This window comes from Diabrotica virgifera, chromosome 1, assembly GCF_917563875.1.
Source record: "Diabrotica virgifera virgifera chromosome 1, PGI_DIABVI_V3a".
In the NCBI taxonomy this organism is placed as follows: domain Eukaryota; kingdom Metazoa; phylum Arthropoda; class Insecta; order Coleoptera; family Chrysomelidae; genus Diabrotica; species Diabrotica virgifera.
The window spans coordinates 120,357,016-120,378,552 of NC_065443.1; the positions used below are offsets into that span (position 1 = coordinate 120,357,016).

At 33.4% G+C, this 21,537-nt stretch overlaps 1 protein-coding gene across 49 annotated transcripts in view; it reads right to left on the reverse strand.

Moving 5' to 3' along the window:
* Positions 1–21,537, reverse strand: part of LOC114330552 (uncharacterized protein DDB_G0274171-like) — a 522,367-nt gene that overhangs the window by 309,445 nt on the left and 191,385 nt on the right. For 29 of the 49 annotated variants that reach the window (XM_050643502.1, XM_050643498.1, XM_050643451.1 and 26 more), the window contains 5 exons: positions 10,265–10,369; positions 9,427–9,528; positions 7,855–7,959; positions 7,016–7,117; positions 5,445–5,549 (listed from right to left, as the gene is read on the reverse strand). In XM_050643502.1, coding sequence (XP_050499459.1) covers positions 5,445–5,549; positions 7,016–7,117; positions 7,855–7,959; positions 9,427–9,528; positions 10,265–10,369 — 519 coding nt within the window. Of the gene's footprint in view, positions 1–4,278; positions 4,297–5,444; positions 5,550–7,015; positions 7,118–7,854; positions 7,960–9,426; positions 9,529–10,264; positions 10,370–13,122; positions 13,225–13,388; positions 13,503–21,537 lie in introns of those variants that run through there. The other 20 variants (XM_050643510.1, XM_050643457.1, XM_050643562.1 and 17 more) reach the window with 14 other exon arrangements.

Below are 21,537 nucleotides of genomic sequence, written 5' to 3' on the forward strand. Positions count from 1 at the left end.
TTTGTTATATAATTTTTTTTTTTAGAAAATGCGTATTTAAAATTTTTGCCAACAATTATTATCGTTCAGAAATCATTTTTTCTTTGTGGCATTTTTCAATGTGTTTGTGTGCGTTTTATTCTTTTATTTTTTAAAATTTTTGGTATTGTCTTAAAAATCACATAATATGTAGTAGAAGTATAACTTCTTACGTGCGTACAAAGTACACACACATTCTTTTTTTTTTTTCATTGTTTTTTATTAAAAAATGTACCTCTAAATGAATCACCCTTTACTAAGAATTTCCAAAGTTTTCAGTGCATTCCTTCACTCAACCGTCCTCTCCAGTTCTTTCTGTTTTGTCAGTTCCCTTCCTGTAGATTTCTCAATTCCATTGCTTCGTTCACTTCATCTCTGAAAGATCTTCGGGTCTGCCTCTCTTCCTTCTTCCTATCGAGCTCCACTCTAATTTATCCAACGTTTTTGTTATGCTCTTCCGACATACCTGTCCGTACCAGGTTAATCTTTTGGGTCCCGGTGAATTCGTAACTATTTTAATCCCCCATCCTAATTACAGGCCAATTGGTAACTCTGACCCTCAGGTAATTTTTCGGTAACCAATCAACTACCGGTGAATGCGTGGGTGAAGTCGAGTTCGCTCCGCTTCGTTCAGGTATATTTTAGAAGGGTACGAATTGGCTCCCGCATGAATGCGGGTAGGCTCTCATATAATCGCGGAAACATTAGACATTGTTGCCAAATCGTGTAATATTTATACTGCTTAGGAAATTTACATAGTGATATAGACTTTTTATAGGAAAATTATGCTTTTAGACAAATACTTTTAGAGTTTGTTTTAGTTCAACATTGGCATATGTGGCAATTTTAACACAAATTATCGGTGTCGGCCGGTATGCGCTCGACCGTTTTGCGCTCTTACCTGAAATCGGCCGGTTTGCGCTCTACACTCTAATACCCGAAAGTTAAGTTAGGACCGAAGGGTTAGGTCTTCCTCCTTTCCCATAGATATTTCTAGGAAGGTACCTGTTTCTAACAAAAAGAGAAAATTTGAAAAAAGTGACAACGCTGGGTGATATTTTCGATATGTTTAGGTAAAATAAATTTTGTCTATGGGAGCCAATTCGGACTCTACCTTTTTTAGTTCAGGTAAAATTCTTACCATTGGGAGCGAACTCGACCCCGTCCGAATTCGTAACTAAATAAAGGTAGGTATAATCTTTTAGACTTGAAATAAACATATGGAAAATCGCTTTGCTTTTAAATTATCAGATGGATTTAAATAATTTATTATTGCTAAACCTTTAAATATTGAATTTACAATTACTTGATAAAAACCAAGCTTGTGTAGAGCTATACTTGATGGAAATAATATTTATAGCACGTGTTAATGAAACTCCATAATATTGTCTCAATTATTGTATTAAGATATTTCAATTTTTGCCATTTTTTATAGGTACATACTATAATACAAATATAATGTTTTTAAGCAAACCAAGAAACATTCAGTTTAGATTTAAGGTATTAGATTTAATCAATGGTTTCGAATTCACCTGAAGAAAGTTTCGAGTTGGCAGGTCAGGTAATAGAAAAGTTACGAATTGGCCGGTGTAATTCTGATTTGAAAATTTTTTTCATTAAAAGTTACGAGTTGGTGCGTGTCCAATCTTGTCTATTCAATGTGATCTATTAGACCTGAGTTCATTCCCATTCTTTTCTCAATCTCTGTTATTTATTTTACCTCTTCTTGTTACTCTACAGCTTCTCCTCAGGTATTCCATCTCTGTTGCTCTTATTTTGTTTTTGGTTATCTTATTTATTGTCCAATTTTCACACCCACATTCTTCGTTTTATTTTTATGTTGATGTTCCTATCCCACAGTATCGGGTTCAATTTTCGTATGAAGTCTCTTGTTTGTCCTAGTCTATATTTTATATCTTCTTCCGTTGTTCCTTTGTTTGATATTATGAAATCTACAAACTTGTACTTGTCTGCTTTTTGATTTGTTTATCTTTCTCTCTTTTGAGCTGTTTTATTTCTGTATTCTCCGTTGTTAGGTATTAGGTATTGTTAGGTATGTTAGGTATAAGGGATTAGAAAATGGTTGAAGGATTAGAAAATAAAACCAAAGTAGTTGAGTTTTGTCATAATTCATTAGTTTATTATTGGTAATTTTTCATTTGCTGTAAGTCATTGTTTCTGATCGTTACAGTATTTCGTTGATTTATTATGAGCTAGCTGAAACAAAGAAATAGTTATTATTACAATATTATTAAAAAATGATAAATGATAAATTTAAATTAGATATTTAGTTCACAAAGATAATATGTTAGAGGGTTACCTGTCAAAAAATTGAGGAAGAAAACAAAGAAGTATGGAAGACTATAACATCTATCAAAACTAATATTAAGCAGACAAGAACATTAGTCTCTATGGACTAGTAGAAAATTAAAAAATATTACCAGCGCTAAAGATAATAGGCAATATCCTCTCAATGGCAACCAGCATGCCGATCAAGAGCGAAAACCTAGAGCAACAGATACTCCATTAATAACGGAGAGATGTCTAATGATTAACTGTATGATACTGAATCTAAGAAATTCTGGACAAAAAGGTTGAGTGAACTAGACCTGCAAGGCGTAGAGCCTATGACCAAAACAGCTAGGAAGTGCTCACAGGGAAGAAGACTTTCTCTTTTGCTGTGGGCACTACTAGTACTGGTCCTGTTACTTTACGTACAAGGGGTGTACTACGGGCCTATACGAATAATACAGTAATTTTGGTGGTTGGAGGAATGTCAGGAAATATTCTATTCAGCACACTGCAGTAAACATTGAGTATGCTTACTAGGTGGTGCGATAGGGAAAAACACTCTGCCAATGATAGTAAAAGAGACGGATTCAAGAAGAGAATATTCCAAGCCTTTTATACACGAACCTTCGAAAAAAAGATCCAAAGATCTCATCATCAACCAGTACGCGTCCACTGCTGGACATAGGTCTCCCTCCGCTCTTTCCATCTGTCTCTGTTTTGTATGGTGTGCATCCAATTACCAATAATATGCTTCAGATCGTCGGCCCATCTGGTTGGTGGGCGTCCTCTGTTCCGTAGTGCTTCTTCTCGTGTCCTCCACTCGACAATACGTTTAGAAGTGACCTCCACTCGTGTGCAAATTATCGTAGATCTCTTAACAGGATACTTTTAAGTCGAGAGACACGAATAAAAGCGGACTGACAAAACTCGAATTGTAGATTTTGTCAATGTGAAGACACGAAGGTGGAGCATCATTATCATCATCATCATCATTCAACCTTTTCTGTCCACTGCTGGACATAGGTCTCCACCATTTTTCGCCACTCTTCACGGTTCTGTGCTTCTTGTTGCCATTTCTTGGATATTTGTTTAATGTCGTCCACCACGCGTGTTGGTGGAGCACTGTCTATATAATTGCCCAGGTTTAGATAGGATAGGGCTTACGACATGTGACAGAAATGTCACAAAAGCAATAAGAGACATACAACCGACTTTGTTAACAAGGTTGGTCTGTGGACTGTGGACTGTGATGTGAGCAATATCAACTCAAGTCATACGGGTTTGCCACAGAAATGTCACAAAAGCAATAAAAAAAATAAAATCGACTTTGTTAAAAAGGTTAAGTTAGGTTGAAAAGACAACTTCAATTTAGAGATGAGCCATAACAGACCTCTAAGGTCGAATAGGAAGCTGGTTAAGCTCTCACTCATATTGAACCATATCTAACTTAACCCTTTAAAGACTCAAATAAATAATATATATATATATATATATATATATATATATATATATATATATATATATATATATATAAAGAAGTTTGGTATTATTGACTGACAATATGTAGACTTTAGTTTTTTATTGAGGTTGCAGTCATTTATTTCTAAGGGGCAGGGTAAGAGAAACTCTGTGTTATATTATAAATTTGACGAAGCAAATAAATTTTACGAAAGCTTGATTATAACACAGAGTTTCTCTTACCCTGCCCCTTAGAAATAAATGACTGCAACCTCAATAAAAAACTAAAGTCTATATATATATATATATATATATATATATATATATATATATATATATATATATATATATATATATATATATATATATATATATATATATATATATATATATATATATATATATATATATATAGTAATTACCAGGCTGGTTGGCAGGAAGGACAACAATCTCCAGACTCAAGTCTTAAAGCTGTGCCTGGTGGGCAGTTTGGTACACCGCATTGGATACCGGCACATCGTGGGTTACCTAAAATAATATAGTATTTAGTGAACAAGTTATTGCTATTTTACAGTATTTATATAATATATTTATAATAGAGTATAATTATACAGTGATAAGTGCCCTACTAACCGCCAAAATAACGCAAAAATGGAGAATATATTAAGTTGTGAAATAGCATGAGATACAGGGTATAACATTTTTCGACTGGTGATGATGGATAAAACCGAAGGACGTAGAGGAGTTGAAAGAAAACAAGCCTCGTGGTTGAAGAATATCAGGAAATGGACCGGGATATGGACAATAAAACAGCTGTTCAGATTAACTCAAGAGAGAGAAAGACATGCTATGTTAATCGCCCACGTGAAGGACGTGATAAGGTACGTTAATAGAAGAAGAAAAAAAGTCATATTCATAATGTACGCTAAGGTTATATCGAAGTTATAAAAATAAAAGTCAAAATCCATAAAAAAGAGTTAGTTTTTAACTCGAGTTTGAACTTGATATTTCATTTTTTAATATTGCGGATTTTAAAAAGGTATCAGCTTGCAATGGGTGAATATGAGTTTAAAAAGGTAGAACACTTTAAATATATTGGAGTCTCAGTTAATGGAACTAATGATCATCATCATCATCATCATCATCATCATCATCCAGCCCTTTGCGTCCACTGCTGGACATAGGCCTCCCTCATTTTTGTCCATTGTGCTCTAATGATAGAAGCATCGTAATAAGTGAAAGGTGAGACACAGAGACTCAGGTGGATATGACATATAGAAAGGAGAAATCCAGAAGCCGTCATCAAGAAAATTTCCAAATGAAAACCTGTATCAAGCAGATCACGACGAAGACCCAAAACTAGATGGGAGAACCAGATAGTCGAGGACCTTAAGAAGATGGGAGTCAGAGAATGGGTAACCATAAGCAAAAACAGGAACGAACGAAGAAAAATTGTAGAAGATGCCAAGTTACACAACCAATTGTAAAACCAAAATGTTAATACGGATTGATTCACCGCTAGGAGTGTGGATGTCATGATGATGATCAGCTTGCAAAAGTTTTTAAGATATTTTTAATATTAAGACCCACCTTGCCACGCAATATCAAGGCTGTACGTTCATTTTTAAAGTTTTATAACGTTTCATTCACATAAAATCCAAGAACAAAAAACCTACCGAATGGTTCGCATGAGGGACAACAAGCACCTTCTTTGAGCTTCAATATAGATCCAGGACGGCAGAGTGGTACATCGCATTGTATACCTTTACATTTTGGGTTACCTTAAACAAAAATATGTATTTAATAATTAATTGGAAACAAACATGACCAGATCATAAAAACAAAAAAAAAACATATTGGAGGACAATAAAGACAAAAACAAATAAACGAAAAGAAGAAAGCTTAACAAAAGTGGCTGAATACAGGAGAACGAACGATTTAGAACAAAAACTAGAAAAATGGAGCTCTGAAGGAAAGTGTTTCAAACTGGGTAAGACAAAAATGAAGTATCTAAATTGTTCATTTGAGGATGGAGTGACTGCAAATAAATTGATAATTTTGGATTGTAAAATGAATCTTTAAAGTCCCTTTAACATCCATAAAATTCTGTTGATAATGATAAAAGTTTAAATACCTGATAGAGATGCAAGCAGCAAAATAAAGGTTGATTGGGTGAAGTGGAAGGAAGCGAATTATGTGTTGTGTGGCAGAAAACTTCCTGCTAATCTCTTATTTCTGGAAGGAGTGGGAGAAGAAGATCAAAGAAGACCTAGTGGGGCCGCTTACACAGGATACGGTAAAGGGAATTAATATGGGTATGATCCAAGATAGAAATTGGAACCAAAATTCATTTATGTAAAAAGCGATGGAATACGCTGTGACCATAAAAATTCAAAGATCAATTATACAAAGTTGTATACTCTCACAAATATTATTCAACCTGTACTCAGAGAAGATATTTCATAACAAACAATTTCAACAAGTTGAAAAGTTTAAAGATTTACGTTACTGGATACATGACACTTAGGTTCAGAACAAGCAGTCAAATGTAAAATAGAACTGACCAGAAATGCTTTTCTAAAAATGAAACAGTTTGTTACCATTCGACCATTTGATCTAATTCTACGATATGACATGATAAAATGATATACTTATACAAAGTGTCCTACTATATACCATGGAACAATGGTATATAATGGAAGCTGGATGCTGATAAGTAGCTCGTTACGATGCCTGGAAAACTTTTAAATATGGATATTCCGCCGTATTCTAAAAATTCCAAGGATTAATTATGTTTGAAATAATACAATTTTAAGACGTACTTATAGAGCTGTATGAATAGTAGAAATTATTATTCAACTAATAATAGATGGAAAAATATATGGTAAGCGTGGTCCTGGCAAACGACAAATTACCGGACTGCGTAACATCAATGATTAAAGAGGACTGGTCCTCTTTAATCAGAAACGCACAATATAGGAATGAGTTTGCAATAATCATCGCCAATTTGCAGTAGGGGGACAGACAAAGAAGAAAAAGTAGAGTACCAAACATTTAACAGCATACTGAAAAACATACAAATGGGAATTACATAAAAGCGAACTTGGTAGAAGGACTAAACAAAAAAGAATTGGAATAAAGGTAATGTGGACCTAATCAACACCAATAACGTATGTAGTAAGAAATGTAACTTAGCATATTGTTAACACGGAATAAAAGGAACATTATTAATGAAGAAAATTCTTACCGAATCCTTGGCAAGTGGCGCAACAATCACCTGGTTTCACTACTGGAAGAGCACCAAGTCCACAGTTTGGAGGATTGCACTGTACACCATCACATGGACCTCCTAAAATAAAAAAAATAGTTAAAATGAGTATACATATTGCTGGGTTACATCCTACAACTTTGGACCATGCGACTTGATTAATGATATACAAAGCAGCAATTAGACCAGTAATCACATATGGTGCTGAAGTAATGTGTCTGACCCAGAAAGAGGAAGGAAGATTGAGGATCCTAGAGAGAAAAATTATTCGGTGGATAGCAGGTCTACTAAACTTAGGTAATAATGAATTTAGAAAAATCATGAACCACGAAGTAAGAGGACTTTTGAAAGGAGAAGACATCGTCAGATTTATCAAGGTACAGATACTCACGTAGATGGGACATATAGGAAGGAGAAATCCAGAAGCCGTCATCAAGAAAATTTCCAAATGGAGACCTGTATCAGGCAGATCAAGGGGAAGACCCAAATCTAGATGGGAGAACTAGATAGACGAGGACCTTAAGAGGATGGGAGTCAGTGAATGGGTAACCATAAGCAAAAACAGGAACGAACGGAGAAAAATTGTAGAAGATGCCAAGTTACACAACCAATTGTAAAAACAAAATTTTAATGCGTATTGATTCACCGCGACACACGAATCGGAAGAGCTGATCATCACGATGATGATCAGCTTGCAAAATTTTTTAAGATATTTTTAATATTAAGACCAACCTTGCCACGCAATATCAAGGCTGTACGTTCATTTTTAAAGTTTTATAACGTTTCATTCACATAAAATCCAAGAACAAAAAACCTACCGAATGGTTCGCATGAGGGACAACAAGCACCTTCTTTGAGCTTCAATATAGATCCAGGACGGCAGAGTGGTACATCGCATTGTATACCTTCACATTTTGGGTTACCTTAAACAAAAATATATATTTAATAATTAATTGGAAACAAACATGACCAGATTATAAAAACAAAAACAAAAACATATTGGAGGGCAGTAAAGATAAAACCAAATAAACGAAAAGAAGAAACCTTAACAAAAGTGGCTGAATACAGGAGAACGAACGATTTAGAACAAAAACCAAAAAAAACGGAGCTCTGAAGAAAAGTGTTTCAAACTGGGTAAGACAAAAATGAAGTATCTAAATTGTTCATTTGAGGATGGAGTGACTGCAAATAAATTGATAATTTTTGATTGTAAAATGAATCTCTAAAGTCCTTTTAAAATCCATAAAATTCTGTTGATAATGTTAAAAGTTTAAATACCTGATAGAGATGCATGCAGCAAAATAAAGGTTGATTGGGTGAAGTGGACGGAAGCGAATTATGTATTCTATGGCAGAAAACTGCCTGCTAATCTCTTATTTCTGGAAGGAGTGGGAGAAGAAGATCAAAGAAGACCTAGTGGGGCCGCTTACACAGGATACGGTAAAGGGAATTAATATGGGTATGATCCAAGATAGAAATTGGAACCAAAATTCATTTATGTAAAAAGCGATGAAATACGCTGTGACCATAAAAATTCAAAGATCAATTATACAAAGTTGTATACTCTCACCAATATTATTCAACCTGTACTCAGAGAAGATATTTCATAACAAACAATTTCAACAAGTTGAAAAGTTTAAAGATTTACGTTGCTGGATACATGACACTTAGGTTCAGAACAAGCAGTCAAATGTAAAATAGAATTGACCAGAAAAGCTTTTCTAAAAATGAAACAGTTTATTACCATTCGACCATTTGATCTAAATCTATGATATGACATGATAAAATGATATACTTATACAAAGTGTCCTACTATATACCATGGAAAAATGGTATATAATGGAAACTGGATGCTGATAAGTAGTTCGTTACGATGTCTGGAAAATTTTTAAATATGGATATTCCGCCGTATTTTAAAAATTTCAAGGATTAATCATGTTTGAAATAATACAATGTTAAGACGTACTAATAGAGATGTAGAAATAGTAGAAATTATTATTCAACTAATAACAGAAGGAAAAATATATGGTAAGCGTGGTCCTGGCAAACGACAAATCACCGGACTGCGTAACATCAATGATTGAAGGTGACTGGACCTCTTAATCAGAAACGCACAATATAGGGATGAATTTGCAATAATCATCACCAATTTGCAGTAGGGGGACAGACAAAGAAGCAAAAGTAGAGTACCAAACATTTAACAGCATACTGAAAAACATACAAATGGGAATTACATAAAGGCGAGCTTGGTAGAAGGACTAAACAAAAACGGATTGAAATAAAGGTAATGTGGACCTAACAAACACCAATAACGTATGTAGTAGGAAATGTAACTTAGCATATTGTTAACACGGAATAAAAGGAACATTATTAATGAAGAAAATTCTTACCGAATCCTTGGCAGGTGGAGCAACAATCACCTGGTTTCACTACTGGAAGAGCACCAAGTCCACAGTTTGGAGGACTGCACTGTACACCATCACATGAACCTCCTAAAATAGAAGAAATAGTTAAAATGAGTATACATATTGCTGGGTTACATCCTACAACTTTGGACCATGCGACTTGATTAATGATATACAAAGCAGCAATTAGACCAGTAATCACATACGGTGCTGAAGTAATGTGTCTGACCCAGAAAGAGGAAGAAAGATTGAGGATCCTAGAGAGGAAAATTATTCGGTGGATATTAGCCTACTAAACTTAGGTAATAATGAATTTAGAAAACTCATGAACCACGAAGTAAGAGGACTTGTGAAAGGAGAAGACATCATCAGATTTATCAAGGCACAGAGACTCAGGTGGATGGGACATATGGAAAGGAGAAATCCAGAAGCCGTCATCAAGAAAATTTCCAAATGGAGACCTGTATCAGGCAGATCAAGAGGAAGACCCAAAACTAGATGAGAGAACCAGATAGACGAGGACCTTAAGAAAATGGGAGTCAGAGAATGGGTAACCATAAGCAAAAACAGGAACGAATGGAGAAAAATTGTAGAAGATGCCAAGTTACACAACCAATTGTAAAAACAAAATGTTAATGCGGATTGATTCACCGCGACAAACGAATCGGAAGAGCTGATCATCATGATAATGATCAGCTTGCAAAATTTTTTAAGATATTTTCAATATTAAGACCCACCTTGCCACGCAATGTCAAAGCTGTAGGTTCATTTTTAAAGTTTTATAACGTTTCATTCACATAAAATCCAAGAACAAAAAACCTACCGGATGGTTCGCATGAGGGACAACAAGCATTATCTTTGAGCTTCAATATAGATCCAGGAGGGCAGAGTGGTACATCGCATTGAATACCTTCACATTTTGGGTTACCTTAAACAAAAATATGTATTTAATAATTAATTGGAAACAAACATGACCAGATCATAAAAACAAAAAAAACACATATTGGAGGACAGTAAAGACAAAACCAATAAACGAAAAGAAGAAAGCTTAACAAAAGTGGCTGAATAGAGGAGAACGAACGATTTAGAACAAAAACTAGAAAAATGGAGCTCTGAACAAAAGCGTTTCAAACTGGGTAGGACAAAAATGAAGTATAAATTGTTCATTTGAAGATTGAGTTTCTGCAAATAAATTGATAATTTTGGATTGTAAAATGAATTTTTAAAGTCCTTTTAAAACCCATAAAATTGTGTTGATAATGTTAGAAGTTTAAATACCTGATAGAAATGCATGTAGCAAAATAAAAGTTGATTGGATGAAGTGGAAGGAAGTGAATTATGTGTTGTGTGGCATAAAACTTCCTGATAATCTCTTATTTCTGACAGGAGTGGAAGAAGAAGATCAACGAAGACCTAGTGGGGCCGCTCACAGAGGATACTGTAAAGGGAATTAATATGGGTACGATCCAAGATAGAAATTGGAACCAAAATTCATTTATGAAAATACTGATGGAATACGCTGAGGCCATAAAAATCCAAAGATCAATTATACAACGTTGTATACTCTCACCATTATTATTCAACCTGTACTCAGAGAAGATAGTTCATAACAAACAATTTCAGCAAGTTAAAAATCTACGTTGCTGGATACATGACACTAAGGCCGTCCGTACATGGAGCGACGCTCGAAGTAATCGACTCGATTCCAATCACGTAGATCTCTCCCCGTCACTCAAGTTCCTTCGTTGTGGCATTGAGCTCCGTACACGGAGCGTTTATAATAGAAATCTCCTCGTCTTGTACGACTCTCGTTCCGTGCGATCTGAAGCGCACGAGAAAGTTCGAGTGGGACGCACGTTTAGAGTCATTATTTTATTTAATTGCTTCGTTTTTGTTGATTTTTGCCCTAAATTAAATTTTAGTCTTTTTAAAGATCGGTGAATGTTATGTTCGTTGATTGTAGTAGTAAGCTTTGTGGAGATATATTGTTTGTAATGTAAAGTTCTGAAAACATTGAACTTCTGTTTCTAGGTGTTTATTATAAAATTCGTTGAGGAAGCAGGAAAATACCCTTAACTGTATAATGCAACTGTATAAAAATGTAATAATACCGTACTTTTCACAGATCGAAATAGTCGTTTTGGTTACTATATAAAAAATGCGTTAATTTATAAAAACAGAATCGACTAGTGTGCGGAGGGCAATCGCTTGTGTCGCAGGGTGCGTACAAGACGAGCAAGACGCGGGAACTTCGAGACGTGTCTTCGATCGACCCATGTGCGGACGGGCTAAGGCAGTCTGCACATGGAGCGACGCTCGAACTACTCAACTCGATTCCAGTAGCGTAGGTCTCTCCCCGCAAGTCAAGTTCCTTCGTTGTGGCATTGAGCTCCTTATACGGAGCATTTAGGATTGTAAATCTCCTCGTCTTGTACGACTCTCGTCCCTACGATCCGCAGCGCAGGAGAAAGTTCGAGTGAGACGCACGTTTCCAGTTATATAGGTACTTTATTTTATTTGTTTCCTTCGTTTTTGTTGTTTTTTGTGCTTAATTAAATTTTAGTTTTATTTAAAGATAGGTGCATGTTATGTTCGTTGATTGTAGTACTACCTACTAGCTTTGTGGAAATATATTGTTTGTAATATAATGTTCTGAAAACATTCAACTTCTGTTTCTAGGCGTTTAATATAAAATTCGTTGGGAAACTAGAAAAATGTTCTCAGTATAATGCTCATTGTATTCAAATCGTACTAAAAATATAACAATACCGTACTTTTACAGATCGAAACAGTCGTTTTTATTGTTATATAAAAAATGCGTTCTTCCTGGTTGGAATATTTGGGCCAACTGAATCGACTAGTGTGCGGAGAACAATCGCTTGTGCCGCAGGGTTCGTACAGGACGAGCAAGACGCGCGAACTTCGAGACGTGTCTTGGATCGACTCATGTGCGGACGGCCTGCTCAGAACAAGCAGTCAAATTTAAAATAGGACTGACCAGAAATGCTTTTCTAAAAATGAAACAATTTGTTACCATTCGACCATTTGATCTAAATCTACGATATGACATGATAAAATGATATACTTATACAAAGTACCCTACTATATACCATGGAACAATGGCATATAATGGAAACTGGATGCTGATAAGTAGTTCGTTACGATGCCTGGAAAACTTTTAGATGTGGATATTCCGCCGCAGTCTAAAAATTCCAATGATTAATCATGTTTGAAATAAAACAATTTTAAGACGTACTAATACAGATGTATGAATAATAGAAATTATTATTCAACTAATAATAGAAGGAAAAATAGAAGGGAAGCGTGGTCCTGGCAAACGAAAAATAACCGGACTGCGTAACATCAATGATTGAAGAGGACTGGGCTTCTTCAATGAGAAACGCACAATATAGGGATGACTTTGCAAATATCATCACCAATTTACAGTAGGGGGACAGACAAAGAAACAAAAGTAGAGTACCAAACATTAAACAGCATACTGGAAAACATACAAATGCGACTTACATAAAAGCGAGCTTGGTAGAAGAACTAAACAAAAAAGAATTAAAATAAAGGTAATGTGGACCTAACCAACACCAATAACGTATGTAGTAAGAAATGTAACTTAGCATATTGTTAACCCGGAATAAAAGGAACATTATTAATGAAGAAAATTCTTACCGAATCCTTGGCAAGTGGCGCAACAATCACCTGGTTTCACTACTGGACAAGCACCAAGTCCACAGTTTGGAGGACTGCACTTTACACCACCACATAGACCTCCTAAAATAGAAAAAATAGTTAAAATGGGTATTTTGCTGGGTTACATCTTACACCTTTGGACCATGCGACTTGATTAATGATATCGGTTTAAGTTTGGATAATTTTAATTTTTGAACGTTCTAATATTTTTGATAAAATACAAAAAAACTACCATTAATTATTACCTAAAACTTCCGAAGAGCAATAAAGGACTAAGGCACAAAGTACGAGGAACTTCATTGTGAATTTGTATGTTACAAAAAGAACTGATGGTAAAAAATTGAAACTTCTGCTTTTATATTTGGTGAATAGAACGCTAATTAAACTAATAACACTGATAACAAATAATATGAATTAGCGATTATATTACACCATGAACTAAAAACACGGATATTATGCGAATATATTAGTATTACCTATGTTAAATATTATTGGAAAGAGTCAGGTAGGTTGATCAATATCAATATTTTGTTTAATATAAGAACATATATTATTGATTAAAGTTGGGGTTAAAGTACGATAATATTCAAATTGATACCTTGAATAAATGATTATTTTGTTTTTAGAACTATTAGGCAATGTAATTTTATAATACCAGTGATTTTGCACGTCACCATGCGATTATTGCTTTCTGCAGTCACTGCACTAAATTTCTTCTGACACCCTGCATTTTTTTCTCATTCCCTCAATTTTTTCTAGCACCCTCTAATTTTATCTGATACTCTCCACTTTTTTGCCTCTTATTTTTTCTATATTTTTTATTTTATAACTCGAGAAGGCCTGGATTGATTTGGATACTTTAGATTTTAAAATAATTGTAGAAGTCTAAGGCAGAAGACCTTTACAATATCCCATCAGATATCAAATTTTATTAATTTTATAGGAAGGGTGTAAAAAATGTGCTCCTTGCTGAATATCCTTAAATCCTTAAATCCTAAATAAATGAATATCCTTAAATATCGAAAATTAATACAGTGATGAGGGCGCTAATAACCAGCAAAAGATGGAAAACATAATACATTGCGAAACAGAAAGAGATGAAACTATTGGAGATGGAAATTATCGTTATACACGTATAAATTAACAATACATTACATAGTTTCCCACCTTTAGGCGTATCAGATGAGTATGACAACTGTCACTGTAACAGTAGAATTTTATAAAATACTTCTGTCACAGACGTCTAAAAGTGAGAAACTATATAATATAATGTTAATTTATACGTTTATAACGATAATTTCTACCTCCACTAGTTTTATTTCTTTTTGTTTCGCAATGTATTATGTTTTCCATCTTTTGCGTTATTTTGCCGGTTATTAGCGTGCTCATCACTGTATACAGAAAATATGTTTATAATGATGAAAAATAATTTTAAAACATGTTATTACTTACAAGAATAAAAATTAATTTTCAACATTTTCTCTGCGATAAATTTGAAAATTCAAGTTTGTGCATTAATGCAATACATTTTATTAATAATTATAAAGGACCCCGCAGAAACTTTATGGGAAATAGCTCTCTGTCAAATGCTCTGAAACTTTGGGTTCTGGTAGTCCTTTATTTGTAGAACAAAAGACTCAATGGGCGAGTAGCTCCAAAAAATCATGGTTTTAAGATATAAGCCTCTGAAGTTATAGGTACAGTAAAGACGAAATGAGGTCGATTTTTATTTTTAAATTATAATTTTTTGGCATATATATCATACTAGTGACGTCATCCATCTGGGCGTGATGACGCAATAGATGATTTTTATAAATGAGAATAGAGGTCGTGTGACAGCTCATTTGAAAGGTTATTTAATTCACACTATTCACTAATACAAATATTAACATAATTATTTATACAGGGTACCCAAAATTTTTTAAATTAAATTAATTGAGACAAAAAGAAGAATGTATTTAATTTATTTAATTCGAAATACATTTTACTGCAGTCAGAAAACAGAAAAAAAATGTTAATGTGATTAAATTTAAGCGAAAAACAATATTTATTTATTAGGCTATTAATTATGTTCAAAATAAAAGAACTAAATGGAACTACAACGTTAACAGGATTTTATTGTCTTATATTGTCAATGGATCTCTATATATGAAAAAACCGCGTAGTGCTACCGTATAGGTTGGTGCGTTTTTGAGAAAGGAGTAAATTATTTCCTAGGCACAGGGTGAATTAGGGTAAGTTCTATGCACTTTTTGTACAAACGCATCTACGGGAAAATTATTGCAGGTTGAATTTGCTATCAAAATGTCATATTTAATTGTCAAAAATATTTTTATTTACAAAAATAAATTCAAAAGAAAAGCAAGAAAAAATCACGAAAGATAGCAATTTTGTTTTTTGTCCCATAACTTTTTTCCACAGGGATATAGATCTAGGCATTGCTTCAGCGAAAAATAATTTCCATCGTTCCTCTTTACAATGAAGTTTGTTTGAACATTGTTCTGTAATTTTTTTTCTCCGCATTTCTAGGTGTATGCAATGGTACATTTAGTAGAAAGAGAAGTCAATTACCTTTAAAATGGTCTAATAGTCTAATGTATAAGGTAGTATGGCGCTTTTAAAGCGAGTTATACTTTTTCAAAATTTTATACTTTTAATAATTTGTGATATTTTTAATGTTTATTTTTTAAATTTCTCATTATGACTTTTTTCTTGTACATTTAGGTATATACATACATTGCCGAATAAAAAAAGATTATTTTATTTACTTTAAAATGGTGTATTGAAAGAAATTTTAGAACTATTTTTAAACAAGATATCCGTAGGATATCCAAGGGTATCCGTAATTTGAGAAAAATTTAAATTTTTTTTATTTTTTTCAATTAGAAGAATATAATTGCATACTATATCATAATTTTTAATTCCAAATATCTTTTTGATATCTGATAATTGGATCTTAGGTTTTAGACTATGAAGAGTTTTAAAACTATGAACTATGAACTATTTTAAAAGGAAGAATATTTTTTCGTAAAGTTCATAATAAAAAAGTTTTCCATATGGTTCCAAATTACTGGGACTGGGACCTATTGCATGTGTATATGTCACATTTTGAAAAAGATCTTGTTAAACCATTAAAAGTATAAAACCATTACTTAAAAGTATAAAACTTTGAACAACCATATTATCTGCTTAAAAATAGTCATATAGCCTTCTACAAGAGTTCATTTTAAAAATAATTGACTTTCCTTCCTATTATGTAACATTGCATATACCTAAAGCGACCTAGAAAAACGTTACAGAACAATGTTTTTAGAAAACAAGGAAAATGGGCCAAAATTGCTGTGAGTGGCGAACTTTAAAAAATCATATTTTGGAAACTGTAAATCATAGAGACTTCTACCGAAAGTCACGTTAGAAAGGAAGGATGAAAAATTTTTTTCTGTGAAGAAATGCTTATACCTATATCCCCGTGGAAAAAAGTTATGGGGCAAAAAACAATGTTTTTCTCTTGCTTTTCTTTTGAATATATTTTTGTAAAAAAAAATATTTTTGACTTTAAAATGTGATGTTTCGATAGTAAATTTAACCTGGAACAATTTTCCTGTAGACGTGTTTGTACCAAAAGTGCATAGAACTCACCCTAATTCGCCCTGTGCCTAGGGACTAATTCACCTCTTTCTTAAAAACGCACCCCTTTAAATGGTAGCACTCCGCGGTTTTCTCATATTTAGAGGTAGAATGTATTTCGAATTAAATAAATTATATATACATTCTTCTTCTTGTCTTAATTAATTTAATTCAAACATTTTTTTGAGCACCCTGTATAAATAATTATGTTAATGTTTATATTATTGAAGAGAGAATTGAATAACCTTTCAAATGAACTATCACACGACCCCTATTTTTATTTAAAAATAAATCACTGATTACGTCATTACCCCCAGTTGGATGACGTCATTAGTATGGTATATATTCCAAAAAATTATAATTTAAAAATAAAAATCGACCTGATTCGTAATTTATCTCCAGAGTCGCCCATTCTCGAGAAAATGAATTTATTCCAACTAAAACGTCCTCAATGTACCTATAATTTCAGAGGCTTATATCTTAAAACCATGATTTTTTGGAGCTACGCGCCCATTGAGTCTTTTGTTCTACACATCAAGGACTACCAGAACCCAAAGTTTCAGAGCATTTGACAGAATGCCATTTCCCATATAGCCCAGTCGGGATAGCATTTGACCTTGCATTACGAGCTGTCCCAAATTTTATTTTTCCAATCTTTAGGGGCGATCAATAGTAGTACAAATTTAAAATCTCGACTGAATTCCACCGTTGCGTTAGCCGCCATCTGGATTTTAAACAAGAACAGTTTTTGCTCAGTATCTCCGCCATTTTCAACTTTATGGCAAGAAGTGTAAAAACTGAAATTGTTGAAAATACGATTTTCTATAATTTAGTTTATTATAATTTTTTTAAAATCAATGGGAAAATCCCAATATTTGGCTGTATACCATAGTTTAAAATACCTATACAGAAGTAAAAACTTCAAATTGTATTTTGGTATAAAATCGTTTATTTAAAAACTATCTAAAAGTCATCCACATGGATTGCAAAACGTTTTCGTTCTGAACAGAACATCTTCAGTGCCTGGAATGAAGTATTTCCACGTTAGATTAAGGCAAAAAAGGTTAAAATTGTGACTGTTAATGAGAAAAATATGTGGAGAATACTTACATTCCGCAAAGTAGTTGTAACTAGCACACCAATGAAGGTGGTAACCTCATAATATATGGCTTACATAATAAATTTTGATAAAATATTGTGACTACAAGTCGATGTTACAAGATTAAATTATGTATGTGCCTAAAGAGCAACATGCTTCCCTGCTCGAAAAAACTAGGTACTTGCCATTTCAATTAGCACAGACCAACTGATGTAAAGGAAAAGGAATGACAAAGAGTGACATGACAAGACAAGGTAAAGTCAATTTTTGGTTACGAACTTCAAAAAGTGTAGTTTTAATTTTTGGATTTTAATTAAAATGTAAAGGTAGGTAATAGCTGATTGAAAATATAATTAAAACTGTTTAAATAATATGTTGAGAATCTATTGTAAAGTCTAAAATAGCAACTCTCTAATCCCGAAAAAACTTTTGGTTTGTTGGAAATAAGATTGGTATATTTCACGGTTAGAAGCGTGACATCATCGATTGTAAAATTTAAAGGTGAAAGTTTAATTTGGTATAATAGAATGATATATATACTATATGTAAACAATAATTGACCTGAAGTGGAGAGATTGGATGGTAAATAAAGCAGATTTTAATTTTAAATGTTATAGATATATGTACTGTTGGTTGCCTAACATGGTGAGGAATGTTTAAATTTGGCTGTATACTGTTGTAATGATGACTCTGTCTGTTAAAATTGTAAAGGAAATTGTGAAAAAATTAAAGTTAAAATAACTAAAAGAATACAGATCAAGAGTAGACGACAATATTAAAGAAATAATTCTAAACAATGGAATTAATAAAATAGTAATGAATTAGTAACGAAAAGGAAAATAAAATATGTGACAGCAAAATCTAATTACACTTTATGTTGTTTAGGATGGAATAAAATCATTCAAGAAAAAATACCATGAAGGCTTCCAGCAGCAGTGGTTAATGTGTGGGTGAATAATGAAATGATATCTAACTAATATAGGATAAATTATGTCTTCTTCTTTTTCTTCTTGTAATAGGACTATGTCCTGTTTCTTCTGTTACAGTCTTTGCTGCGATCCGGAGCTCCAACTCTCGTACCATCGTTTTTTGGGTCTTCCTATGGGTCGCTTGGTGTTGGGCTTCTGTGTTTTCGCCCAATGCGCCATACGTTCAGGGTCCATCCGATCTACGTGGTCCCTCCACATGCGTCGTCGCGCTCTTGTCCATCTCACTACGTCCTGAACGCCTAGCTCTCTCAATGTGTCTTCGTTTCGTACTCTATCTCTGAGTGTGATACCTCTTATGGATCTTAGGGTTTTCATCTCTGTTGTTCTCATTATCTGTTTGGTCTTTGTTGTCTCGGCCCTTGTCTCAGCTGCGTATGTCAGTACGGGTCTAACACATGTCTTATAAATGCGGACTTTGCTTTCGGTGCTCATATATTTATTCCGCCGGATTATATCCCTCAGGAAACCAGATATTCTCGCTGCTTTCATTGCCTGCTGTTTTGATTCTTGCCACAGATGCCTGTCGCTAGATATTTCCACACCTAAGTATCTGCAAAATAAGATCAATTATGTGTTATTGTCAATATGTAATGGAGAATCTAAAATGACTGAGTATCTGAGATAGCGAACTATGAGTTTGATGTGATGTATGGTAGGGGAGTGAACAAACTGAACCAAGTTTGATGTAATTTGAGTGCAAGTTTATAATCTTAAATGACAGAGGTGTTAACCAGAATTAAGAATGTAAAAGAACTAATATGAAATTAAATTAAAATAGCTGAGTATTGTGGGTTGCCTGATGTGTAGGTGGAAAAATGAAAAAGGTAACAGAATGAATTTAAGCTAATGGATTTATGTTTTCAGTACCCTATTGTTTAGTATAGTCTAATAAAATTATTTTGAAAGAGAAAAAGGTAACATGAAAATAATAAGAAAAGATAGTAAAATGTGTAGCAGACCAAATGAATTGACTGTAGTAGTTATTAAATGAGATGAATGAAGCGAAGGTGACATAACAGGCAACAAAACAAAGTGGTTGTGTGGTAAGAGAGAGAATATTCCAAAGAGAGACAAGTAAACCAGATCAAGATTTAAGGGCTATTATCAGTAAGAAAATGAGAGTCTAAATAAATTAAGATAAATTTTTTTTTGTGATATACATAATAGCCATTTTAACCTTTTTGGCCTTAATCTAACGTGGAAATACTTCATTCCAGCCACTGAAGATGTTCTGTTCAGAACGAAAACGTTTTGCAATCCATGTGGATGACTTTTAGATAGTTTTTAAATAAACGATTTTATACCAAAATACAATTTGAAGTTTTTACTTCTGTATAGGTTTTTTATAATTTTTTTGTGCGGTCAATATTTTCCGAGTTACGGGGGGAAAATAATAACAAAAAAAACAAAAAAAAAAACCTATACAGAAGTAAAAACTTCAAATTGTATTTTGGTATAAAATAGTTTATTTAAAACTTCTAAAAGTCATCCACATGGATTGCAAAACGTTTTCGTTCTGAACAGAACATCTTCAGTGCCTGGAATGAAGTATTTCCACGTTAGATTAAGGCAAAAAGGTTAAAATTGTGACTGTTAATGAGAAAATTATGTGGAGAATACTTACATTCCGCAAAGTAGTTGTAACTAGCACACCAATGAAGGTGATAACTTCAAAATATATGGCTTACATTATACCTTATGATAAAATATTATGACTACAAGTCGATGATACTAGATTAAAATATGTATGTGCCCAAAGAGCAACATGCTTCCCTGCTCGAAAAAACTAGGTACTTGCCATTTGAATTAGCACAGACCAACTGATGTAAAATGAAAAGGAATGACAAAGAGTGACATGACAAGACAAGGTAAAGTCAATTTTTGGTTACGAACTTCAAAAAGTGTAGTTTTAATTTTTTTGGATTTTAATAAAATGTAAAGGTAGGTAATAGCTGATTGAAAATATAATTAAAATTGTTTAACAAATATAAGTTGAGAATCTATTGTAAAGTCTAAATAGCAACATTCCAAACAGAGAGAGAACATTCCAAAGAGAGACAAGTAAACCAGATCAAGATTTAAGGGCTATTATCAGTAAGAAAATGAGAGTCTAAATAAATTAAGATAAAAATTTTTTGTGATATAAGAGCTGTAGGACCCGAAATGACAGAAACATGAGGTAAGACAAGAAAAAACACACAACTATAGGAATAGAAAATAAATGTAAAAGAAGATGGGAAATAAAAGAAAGAGGAAAGTAAGAAAATGTAAAGAAGAAGAAATGGAAAAGAGGAAAAGAAAAAAGAAAAGAAGGAAAAGAAGAGAAGAAAGAGGAAAAGAAAAACAGAAAAGAAGAATCGAAACTATGGTAGGAATCGGATAAAGTAGGAGAAAAGAGTGAAGGTAAAGAGAAGGTGCAAGTCTAGATGTGTGTTAATGGGTGATTAGTAAGGAAATAGAAGAATGTTAGAAACTCCCAACGCCCCACTAGTTTCTAACATTCTTCTATTTCCTTACTAATCACCCATTAACACACATCTAGACTTGCACCTTCTCTTTACCTTCACTCTTTTCTCCTACTTTATCCGATTCCTACCATAGTTTCGATTCTTCTTTTCTGTTTTTCTTTTCCTCTTTCTTCTCTTCTTTTCCTTCTTTTCTTTTTTCTTTTCCTCTTTT